Source organism: Anneissia japonica, unplaced genomic scaffold (assembly GCF_011630105.1).
Source record: "Anneissia japonica isolate Jap-2015-1 unplaced genomic scaffold, ASM1163010v1 scaffold287861_len940595_cov192, whole genome shotgun sequence".
NCBI classification, from domain to species: domain Eukaryota; kingdom Metazoa; phylum Echinodermata; class Crinoidea; order Comatulida; family Comatulidae; genus Anneissia; species Anneissia japonica.
The window spans coordinates 872,886-885,055 of NW_022733264.1; the positions used below are offsets into that span (position 1 = coordinate 872,886).

Sequence of the window (12,170 nt, forward strand, 5' to 3'; positions counted from 1 at the left end):
GGGGGAAAACTGCCCCTCCCCTGACGGTTTTTACCGGGCTGACCAAGCCGTCGTACCGGGCTGGGTACGGTAATAAGAGAAAAGAAAGAGGGTAGAGAGAGGGATAGAGAAAGAAGAGGGGAAAAAAAGGAAAGAAAAGACAAGAATAAAAAGGAAGATATTATAATGACCAGACTCACAACACCCTGCAACCACTTCTCCACTTCAAAAACTGTCATAACTCCTTTCATATACTGCCCGATGGCGTAACCACTGGGGGACAAGCGGAAAATATCTTAATCTTTGAAAAATCTTCCCCACCCCTTTATAAATGCCCTTTTCATCCCCTGAAATGCCTTAAAACCTCAAATTTCGGTATTACGGTAGGCCAATTTCCTCTATAAATTGCACATTTTAGGGAGTTTTCATCAATTCCGACGAAATTAGAATTAAATACACCAAAATATTTTGCGTTTTTAGGGCTTTTTTAGGTTTATTCTTTTAAGTTATTTAAACACATAATAGTCCCAAACTCAAGAAAGACAAATTTAAGATAGATTGTTATAACCTAAAAGAAGGGCCTCGTGTATTGATGGTTAAAGAATATGTTTGTAATAAATAAAACCATGATGAAAATGCTTATATTTTGTTTCAAACACATGTGTGTGGCCTATATTATAAATAAGATAAGCCCTATGTCGTATTGTTTTTTATATGGGGAGTGGCGTGGGGTGGGTATGGTAAATTATTAACCGGGAAAATAAATACCCGGTACCCACTCTGACCCAAGACGCCTGTTATGCGCCTGGTGTTAGCGCCAATGTGTGCCCTTGTGCGGACAGGGGATGTGCCCCACTCTGAAGCTGGAAAACTTGTTTTTGAAAAATAAATTGATGCAATTTGCTATTATAGGCCTAATCAATAAATTCCTCGTCAACCGATATAACCTTAAACATTCTTGGAATTGACATAACATTACTGACGTCGTACACACCCTTCAGTGTCAAATGTGGCTCTCTTTGCAAGCACATCTAAGGAAAGAAGAGCTTAGATTGGTACCAGATAAAATAATTTTGTTATCAACATTAATTCATTATGCTAATTTTCATCTTTGTAAGCGCATAAGACAGTGCACATTATTTCTGTGACAGTCTTTTGAAGTGTGTAAAGCTCCATTTTATCCCATATATAATCAAAATATTTGGGGGGGGGGATGAATACACATCTAGATGTGTATAAGAGACAGACCCTGCTCTGATAGATTGATTATTTGACACCCAAACCCCTCGGAAAAGGTCACATTATACAAAAATTAGATTTTTCTTAAACAACTGAAATTTTGCCGGGAATGGGGCTTTATCTGAACTAATTTCAATTGTTTTTGTCCATTAGAAATATGTCATATAATGTGATTAACGGCATTCAACGAGGCGATTTCACGGGACTGCACTCTCTCATTAACCTGTAAATTTTCTTTGACTTTGAATGCAACTTCTTATTCAGGAAACACCGATATTTTCTGTTTTGCTTGCACTGGCTAGTAGATTTATGGAGTGGAATTAATGGTGGGTTGGTTGGTTGGTTGGTTGGAGAGGTGGTGGTAGGCAATACAGGCAAGGGCTGGAAGGAAAGAAAAGAAACGACAAACCAAACTCATAAGACAATTTAAACAGTAAAATAGATGAATAGAAAAGAAATCTAAATTAAAATGGAAAAGAAACAAAATGGAATGAGGAGGTAATTAAGATAAAAACTTGGCTGAAATTTTTCATAATTAAACATTATTATTATAAAAATAAATAACTAAATAAATATATCATAAAATTAACCTGATTTTCGCTCACTGTTGTAATCATCATCTTTTTTTTAAATTTTGATCCGGCTTTTGCTTTAAATGTAAAGCGCATAGAGAGGTTTCCAGCATTCTGCGCTACATAAGAATACATTTATTATTATTATTATTATTATTATTATTATTATTATTATTATTATTATTATTATTATTATTATTATTATTATATTTTGGCTGATAAAAAGGACAATAACAAATAAAACTCTAAGATTTACATATTTTGTTCTCTTAATTTCAATATCTGATAAAATAATACTTGTACTGTAAATATTAATCAACATTATTATCCAACAGATAATAAAAAAAAAAAGAAAAAAAAAAAAGGTAAACACGACGTTTTCTTATTCAGACTAAACAGACTTTTTGTGGGGTAAAAGTCATTAAAAGTATCCAGTGATCGGCATACTCAGTGTAGGACACAAAAAGGATGCTTGACAAAAACTCGGGAACGGTTAATGAGATATAGCTTTTTTAATATTTGAAAAACTGGTTGGGGGAGGTGGAAATAAGCATGCCCTAGTTTTTAAATATTCAATAATCTGTATCTCATTAACCGCTTCTGAGTTTTTTATGCCTTAGAAAAATCAGCTGTACGACATTTCCTTTTTCCTCCGGAGCCTGCTTTAACGTCCTGGGACAAATATGGCAATATTGATTTCGCCCTACCAGTTGTGCAGTTTTTGAAATACGATAAATCTCCAACTGCTGTATTTTTTTGAAAATTATTTTGAAGAGCGCCACCAATTAGCCTTTTTTTTTTTAATTGGAAACGTTTGTGTACAGTAGAAATTATTCGAGCCTTACACCATAAAAGTAGGCTAAATTGTTAAAAACCGTACAGGTAAAAACATTAATAAATTTAAAAAAAATCAAATTAACTAAACTAAAAATTAGACAAAGGGCCAAGGTTTGCTCTCTCTAGACAAAATTTTAATCTGGACAGAGCTTAACACTAGGGAGCTTTCGATTTGTGAGGCGACGCTAGAACGGAATCACTCATGCGTGACGAGGTGACCTAAACGTTGTCGCATGCGCAGATGACTTTTAGTGACGTCATTACGTTATCCGTTGTATCGTCGTCGTGCAATCGAAAGCTCCTTTAAGCTGGTTTTCCACTAGGCGAATTTATTCGAGCGAATCAAAGCGTCGGTTCGCTTCCTGAGCTCCGATTTGTTTTACATTTTTTCGCTTCGCAAAAACACCGATAGGAATGTGAATGCGCGTGCGCATGAACCGACGCTTTCGATTCGCGCGAATAAATTCGCCTAGTGGAAAAGAGGCCTAATGTCGTTTTTTGGGACCTTGGCAACAATATCCAAGGGGCGGGGCTTAGCGGAAATGCTCCCTATATTATTCGACCGAATCGACAAATCAGCGTCGCTGAAGCTCTCTGTGATAGCGTGTAGCGATTTTATGGAAACCTGGCTTAAGACAAATTCCAATATACTCCAAATGTTGATGCAATGTATTTTATTTGGTAAATACAGTATATATATAATTACAATCAATCTAGCATATTGTCAAGAGAATTTTAAAATTAACAATATTTTACTACTAAATTAATGTCTTGTTTCTTGTATAATATATGGACCTCTCTCATAATCAGTTGCCAGTTTTATTAGCTGAAAGTTTCCAAGGCCTTTGGCAACTAGCATATCTGTAAGTACCTATCAACTACTTAAAAATTAAGCTGCAAAATGTACGTGTCCTTTGCTGGGGGAGCAAAAGTTTCTTCACATTCCCACCTATTTTTGTTTCTTTTAAGTGCACGGAGTAGTCAGTATTTATTTTTATCAAACTTAGTATATTAAATTACATTGTGATTTCAACGTATTATAGGCCTACATTAATCAACCATTATCATCATCAAAATGAGTTGCATGTTTAAAATACAACTTCCATTGTCAGATCCTTATCTTCTGGATCATTTTACATTTCTTTTAAATCAATTGATAATATCTAATACTCTGTCCACACTATCAAATGTTCTTTGACACGTGCCTGTGGTCTTGATGTGATGTCATCATGACTATATTTAGACATGTTACATGTTTTTGTTAAACAAAATTTGGTAGTCTGGACAGGGCTTTATTGGTAGGCCCCTATCTCAATATTATGGCCTTCTGTGTAAAAAATAATTAAAATACAGTAATAATCTAAGCCAACTGTATATTGTATCCACTAACTACACAATGGTATAAAAATGGCACTTTGCCAACCAGATTAAGGAAATGTATAAAACATAGCTATGTTCATAAACCCGGGTCATGTTGGATTTATTATTACTCAAACGCGTCATATCGAAGAGATATGAACCGACTTATAATACTACCAGGCTGCATAATTAAGCCTCCACATGGAATATAATCCCGCGCAAAACTTTGAGCCAGAAAATCCGTCTATCCATATTCGAATAATATAAGTCAATTTCCGAGCACTTTTTTTTTTGACGGGAAATTGGCCTTTTTCAATATAATGCAACTAATGTATTACGCAGGAGATAAGATTCTGTGTTTTTAGCGATTTCCCGAGTAAATTTGAGTTCTTTGTCAAGGTACCTAAAAAGTTAAGGTGTGGTACGCCTAACGTTTAGGAGACCCAGCGGTCGGCTGAAAAATAGGCCTGTGGCAGGAGAAACTTAATATTGTCACAAGTCCTAAAACAATCATTTTTTTATGGATGTGTGTTATTGTCTACTCTATCTAACATGAAAGATACAAGTTTCAAAGGTTTGATACCAGGTTTTCGGCGTTATAGTCGGCCTAATGATAACAACATACGTGACAAAAAAGTGTGCATCACAATACAGGCCTAACATACAGTTAGTACCGGTAGTATCCTGTGAAAATTGGGCCATCCGACTTGAATAGCAAAAGTAGTACCATGGAAGCTTATGTTATATGGTGTATAGGCTTAGGTTATGTACACTTTTCATGATGTTTTTGCCTCCGTTATTAAAATTTATAAAACGATTAACCGTACTGCGGTTAGCCTTGGGAAACTCGATTCCATAATCAATTCATCGTAATAGTTGACTGATTAATAGGCCTACATTATAAACCTTAACGTGTTTAGTACGCCTACGGTCCTCCCTGGTAGAGTGTAATTAAATAATATCCAGAGCCGGATTTATCAAACTTGCTAAGCAAAAAATCTTAAGTTCGTCACTCTTAAGTCCTTTACATCGCTAAGTCTGCTTTAAGATATATGCTTAGCTGAGATTGATAAATCCCGGGCCTAATCTTCATAGTGTAATGTGTTTTCTAGATTTTTAATCTACATACAAAAAGGAAAACATATTACATCGGCGTTTATATGACCAAATAACTCGACGTGCGATCTAATAGACACGACACCGCAGGTTTTAAGTATTCGATATGACAGGCTGATTACGTTAGCATATTTTTTACAGGCACCTAAAAATAAACTAGGCGAAATCAACACAAGGAAAGAGCAAACCTGCTGAATTCTTTGAGAGAAAAAAAACCCCGCAAATATATTAATGCTCAATTGATTGGCCAATTAATTCAGTTTATCAGCTTATAATATTAATTAGTTTAATAATGTTAATTTGTATCTCCTTAAAGAGGTACGACGAACTCATTTCAGACTTACTCCCTCTTCTCAAAACCTAGAGGAATCCCATCCTTCGGAATAACTTGACCAAGAACTTTGGCTACGATTGGTATCGGGGTACTCTCTACGGGAACAGCTCGATACTTTCTGAAGATGTGAACGACTGCAATTTTAACCGTTGTTAGAGCGAATCGCATACCAACACAGTTGCGAGGTCCATGTCCAAACGGGATCCAGGCCATTGGATGGTGCTTCTCTTTGTTCTCTTTGCTGAACCTATCTGGATCAAACCTTTCTGGATCAGACCAGACGTTAGGGTTGTGATGAATTGCCCAGATTGGAACAATTACTCCGACACCTTTTTCAATCGTCAAACCATCGTGAGTCCAAGTAGACGTACACAACCTGTCTGTTGATGGGCCTGATGGATACAACCGTAGAGTCTCCTGGATTATCTGATCTAGATAATACATTTTAGTGATAGCTTCATACGTTACCGAATCTTGACCTTCCATGACCTCTTCGATGTGATGGACGAGCTTGTCTTGGATGTCAGGATGAAGGGCCATCAAGTAAGAGATAAAGCTCAATAGAGTACTGGTGGTGTCGTAACCGGCTACTATGAACAACACAGCCTGTGCCATCATTTCTTCAGTTGACAGAGGTTTTCTTGTTGGTGTACGCTCTGTATTCTCATCATCGAAATGGATTTTGAGTCCATCTTCTTCTTTGGCAATCTCCATATCATGAGCATCAATCATCAATCTGATGAAATCCACTCTCTCATTATTTGGATCACTTTTTCTTTCCTTCACAACCTGATCTGTGACGTCTGTGAAGAAATCAACTGATTTCGGATTGAAGAGTCCAACGCCAAGTAATCTAAAAATCTTTCCTACTACCGGTAACATTAATGCAACCGCGAACAACCAAAGCCGTCCGCCGGAAAGAATGCTCTTAATGTTTTTTAAAAATGGATTTTCTGGATTTTTTACAGAATCTAGTTGAAGACCAAAATTCGTGCTTGCAACAACATCCATCATCAAACAACCATACATGTCTTTCACGTTGATATCATCTTTTGATTTTATGAGGTCATTGATCCTACCAAGAAGTGTTTTACAGGCATTATTGATCAATGGTACCATTATCTTAAGCTTGCCAGAGCTGAACGTTGGCGTCACTGTATTTCGAATTCTCTTCCACTCATGACCTTCTAATTGCGTGAGCCCCTTGTCAAGAGGCTTAAAATCCAAGTCACTAACCCTTCTATGATCTTGGAAATAATTAAAATCCTTGATGAGTATCTGTCGGAGCGTGTCCAGGTCTCCTATAATGATCTGTGGTTTTCGTCCCTCAAAATAACCAACAATGGGACCATGTTCTAATATGTACTTCAGTTGGCTTTGATGCATCCCTGTTTTAAAAAATACGTCAAGTCCATTGCCGACAAAAGGTAGTGGTTTTGGTCCAGAAATGCCTCGATCCTTCCAGTACGAGAAGCCCCACATTCCGTACACATACAGTAGGATTATAACGAATAGAATAAGCAGCCATGTTGGTGCTTCTAAACCAAGGAAAGACATGATCTGATCAGACTATCCGAGTGGCTTGTCGATCCTGTCGTCTGCAACATTTAATATGACTTTAGTATACACTTATGAGCGTTCATACTTAATCATTTTCTAAACATAGATACTTAATCATTTTCTAAACATAGAATTTCGCAAGATTGTGCAATATTTGCTCACGAGACTCCAAGGTACAATAGTTAAATAAGGCTGTTGTTACTATAGGCCTAGCAAAGAAACTAGTTTGCTCTACGCTAAGTCAACAAAACCGATTAAACACAGAGCGACCGGATAATGGGATCCTTAAAAATCGATTGAGCATATTGGTCAATAACGGCAATTAGATGTATTGATATCTGAACAATTTTAGTACCGTAGGTGTTGATTTCTTAGGGGAGGAGGAGCTCAGTCTAAATCTTATAATTCGTCCGACGAATTGTTCTGAACGACTCAATATACATTTTTAGTGACGTCATTACGTTATACGTTGTATCGTCGTCGTGCAATCGAAAGCTCCTTTAAGCTGGTTTTCCACTAGGCGAATTTATTCGAGCGAATCAAAGCGTCGGTTCGCTTCCTGAGCTCCGATTTGTTGCACATTTTTTCGCTTCGCAAAAACTCCGATAGGATTGTGAATGCGCGTGCGCATGAACCAACGCTTTCGATTCGCGCGAATAAATTCGCCTAGTGGAAAACAGGCCTAATGTCGTTTTTTGGACCTTAGCAACAATATCCAAGGGGCGGGGCTTAACGGAAATGCTCCCTATATTATTCGACCGAATCGACAAATCAGCGTCGCTGAAGCTTTCTGTGATAGCGTGTAGCGATTTTATGGAAACCTGGCTTAAGACAAATTCCAATATACTCCAAATGTTGATGCAATGTATTTTATTTGGTAAATACAGTATATATATTATATTATAATTACAATCAATCTAGCATATTGTCAAGAGAATTTTAAAATTAACAATATTTTACTACTAAATTAATGTCTTGTTTTCTTGTATAATATATGGACCTCTCTCATAATCAGTTGCCAGTTTTATTAGCTGAAAGTTTCCAAGGCCTTTGGCAACTAGCATATCTGTAAGTACCTATCAACTACTGAAAAATTAATTAAAAATTAAATTAATTATTTTTATCAAACCCAGTATATTACATTACATTGTGACTTCAACGTATTATAGGCCTACATTAATCAACCATTATCATCAAAATGCGTTGCCTGTTTAAAATACAACTTCCATTGTCAGATCCTTGTTAGTCTTTGATCTTCTGGATCATTTTACATTTCTTTTAAATCAATTGATAATATCTAATACTCTGTCCACACTATCAAATGTTCTTTGACAAAGAAACTATTGTATGCCCACGTGCCTGTGGTCTTGATGTGATGTCATCATGACAGTATTTAGGCATGACATGGACAGGGCTTTATTGGAAGGCCCCTATCTCAATATTATGGCCTTCTGTGTAAAAAATAATTAAAATACAGTAATAATCTAAGCCAACTGTATATTGTATCCACCAACTAAACAATGGTCAAAAATGGCACTTTGCCAACCAGATTAAGGAAATGTATAAAACATAGCTATGTTCATAAACCCGGGTGATGTTGGATTTATTATTACTCAAACGCGTCATATCGAAGAGATATGAACCGACTTGTAATACTACCAGGCTACAAAATTAAGCCTCCACATGGAATATAATCCCCCGCAAAACTTTGAGCCAGAAAATCCGTCTATCCATATTCGAATATTATAAGTCAATTTCCGAGCACTTTTTTTTTTGACGGGAAATTGGCCTTTTTCAATATAATGCAACTAATGTATTACGCAGGAGATAAGATTCTGTGTTTTTAGCGATCTCCCGAGTAAATTTGAGTTCTTTGTCAAGGTAAATAAAAAGTTAAGGTGTGGTACGCCTAACGTTTAGGAGACCCAGCGGCCGGCTGAAAAATAGGCCTGTGGCGGGAGAAACTTAATATTGTCACAAGTCCTAAAACAATCATTTTTTTATGGATGTGTGTTATTGTCTACTCTATCTAACATGAAAGATACAAGTTTCAAAGGTTTGATACCAGGTTTTCGGCGTTATAGCCGGCCTAATGATAACAACATACGTGACAAAAAACAGGGTACAAATGAAATTCAAGTGATTGAGAGGAATAAAGAAAAAAGTAAACTAACAAAGAACTCCAAAGAGACATATTCAAATAACTTAAATCTAATGAATCGTATTGAATTTATTGAATCTTAATGAATCTTATTGAATCTTATTGAATCTTATTGGTGGGTGTGGAGTCAGGATCAGGAAAGATATCACCATGACCCTCCGGCTACAGGAATAGGGGACAGCGCTGCCCTGAATCTGCAAAAACAGCCAGAAACTAGAAAATAGTCTGGTAGTCACAGAGACAGAAAACAGCTAACTGTCTGCCGGTGGATCACAGTGTGTCCATATCTCCTGAAAAGTCCCCACCCACCAATAAGAGACAGCAACATTTCCAGAAATGACTATCTACTGAAATGTTTATTGAAGACATGAATGGAATTATGAACAAAAGATTGTCTACAACGTTTAGTGTTTTGAATAGCAAAAGTAGTACCATGGAAGCTTATGTTATATGGTGTATAGGCTTAGGTTATGTACACTTTTCATGATGTTTTTGCATCCGTTATTAAAATTTATAAAACGATTAACCGTACTGCGGTTAGCCTTGGGAAACTCGATTCCATAATCAATTCATCGTAATAGTTGACTGATTAATAGGCCTACATTATAAACCTTAACGTGTTTAGTAGGCCTACGGTCCTTTCTGGTAGAGTGTAATTAAATAATATCCGGAGCCGAATTTATCAAACCTGCTAAGCAAAAAATCTTAAGTTCGTCACTCTTAAGTCCTTTACATTGCTAAGTCTGCTTTAAGATATTTGCTTAGCTGAGATTGATAAATCCCGGGCCTAATCTTCATAGTGTAATGTGTTTTCTAGATTTTTAATCTACATACAAAAAGGAAGACATATTACATCGGCGTTTATATGACCAAATAACTCGACGTGCGATCTAATAGACACCACACCGCAGGTTTGAAGTATTCGATATGACAGGCTGATTACGTTAACATATTTTTTACAGGCACCTAAAAATAAACTAGGCGAAATCAACACAAGGAAACAGCAAACCTGCTGAATTCTTTGAGAGAAAAAAAAAAAAACCCCGCAAATATATTAATGCTCAATTGATTGGCCAATTAATTCAGTTTATCAGCTTATATTATTAATTAGTTTAATAATGTTAATTTATATCTCCTTAAAGAGGTACGACGAACTCATTTCAGACTTACTCCCTCTTCTCAAAACCTAGAGGAATCCCATCCTTCGGAATAACTTGACCAAGAACTTTGGATACGATTGGTATCGGGGTACTCTTTACGGGAACAGCTCGATACTTTCTGAAGATGTGAACGACTGCAATTTTAACCGTTGTTAGAGCGAATCGCATACCAACACAGTTGCGAGGTCCATGTCCAAACGGGATCCAGGCCATTGGATGGTGCTTCTCTTTGTTCTCTTTGCTGAACCTATCTGGATCAAACCTTTCTGGATCAGACCAGACGTTAGGGTTGTGATGAATTGCCCAGATTGGAACAATTACTCCGACACCCTTTTCAATCGTCAAACCATCGTGAGTCCAGGTAGACGTACACAACCTGTCTGTTGATGGGGCTGATGGATACAACCGTAGAGTCTCATGGATTATCTGATCTAGATAATACATTTTAGTGATAGCTTCATACGTTACTGAATCTTGACCTTCCATGACCTCTTCGATGTGATGGACGAGCTTGTCTTGGATGTCAGGATGAAGGGCCATCAAGTAAGAGATAAAGCTCAATAGAGTACTGGTGGTGTCGTAACCGGCTACTATGAACAACACAGCCTGTGCCATCATTTCTTCAGTTGACAGCGGTTTTTTCGTTGGTGTACGCTCTGTATCCTCATCATCGAAATGGATTTTGAGTCCATCTTCTTCTTTCGCAATCTCCATATCATGAGCATCAATCATCAATCTGATGAAATCCACTCTCTCATTATTTGGATCACTTTTTCTTTCCTTCACAACCTGATCTGTGACGTCTGTGAAGAAATTAACTGATTTCGGATCGAAGAGTCCAACGCCAAGTAATCTAAAAAGCTTTCCTACTACCGGTAACATTACTGCAACCGCGAACAACCAAAGCCGTCCGCCGGAAAGAATGTTCTTTATGTTTTTTATAAATGGATTTTCTGGATTTTTTACAGAATCTAGTTGCAGACCAAAATTCGTGCTTGCAACAACATCCATCATCAAACAACCATACATGTCTTTCACGTTGATATCATCTTTTGATTTTATGAGGTCATTGATCCTACCAAGAAGTGTTTTACAGGCATTATTGATCAATGGTACCATTATCTTAAGCTTGCCAGAGCTGAACGTTGGCGTCACTGTATTTCGAATTCTCTTCCACTCATGACCTTCTAATTGCGTGAGCCCCTTGTCAAGAGGCTTAAAATCCAAGTCACTAACCCTTCTATGATCTTGGAAATAATTAAAATCCTTGATGAGTATCTGTCGGAGCGTGTCCAGGTCTCCTATAATGATCTGTGGTTTTCGTCCCTCAAAATAACCAACAATAGGACCATGTTCTAATATGTACTTCAGTTGGCTTTGATGCATCCCTGTTTTAAAAAATACGTCAAGTCCATTGCCGACAAAAGGTAGTGGTTTTGGTCCAGAAATGCCTCGATCCTTCCAGTACGAAAAGCCCCACATTCCGTACACATACAGTAGGATTATAACGAATAGAATAAGCAGCCATGTTGGTGCTTCTAAACCAAGGATAGACATGATCTGATCAGACTATCCGAGTGGCTTGTCGATCCTGTCGTCTGCAACATTTAATATGACTTTAGTATACACTTATGAGCGTTCATACTTAATCATTTTCTAAACATAGAATTTCGCAAGATTGTGCAATATTTGCTCACGAGACTCCAAGGTACAATAGTTAAATAAGGCTGTTGTTACTAATAGGCCTAGCAAAGAAACTAGTTTGCTCTACGCTAAGTCAACAAAACCGATTAAACACAGAGCGACCAGATAATGGGATCCTTAAAAATCGATTGAGCATATTGGTCAATAAC

General features: G+C 37.1%; 2 protein-coding genes across 2 annotated transcripts; both read right to left on the bottom strand.

Moving 5' to 3' along the window:
* Nucleotides 1-3,286: 3,286 nt before the first annotated feature.
* LOC117116139 (cytochrome P450 3A24-like) lies at nt 3,287-11,953 on the bottom strand. The gene is made up of 2 exons (XM_033260118.1): nt 8,073-11,953; nt 3,287-3,498 (listed from the first exon to the last, which is right to left on the bottom strand). The coding sequence occupies exon 1, from the start codon at nt 11,872-11,874 to the stop codon at nt 10,324-10,326; it is 1,551 nt and encodes a 516-aa protein (XP_033116009.1). The 5' UTR covers nt 11,875-11,953; the 3' UTR covers nt 3,287-3,498; nt 8,073-10,323.
* Nucleotides 4,741-7,075, bottom strand: LOC117116141 (cytochrome P450 3A24-like). The gene has a single exon (XM_033260121.1). The coding sequence runs from the start codon at nt 6,991-6,993 to the stop codon at nt 5,443-5,445; it is 1,551 nt and encodes a 516-aa protein (XP_033116012.1). The 5' UTR covers nt 6,994-7,075; the 3' UTR covers nt 4,741-5,442.
* Nucleotides 11,954-12,170: the final 217 nt, after the last annotated feature.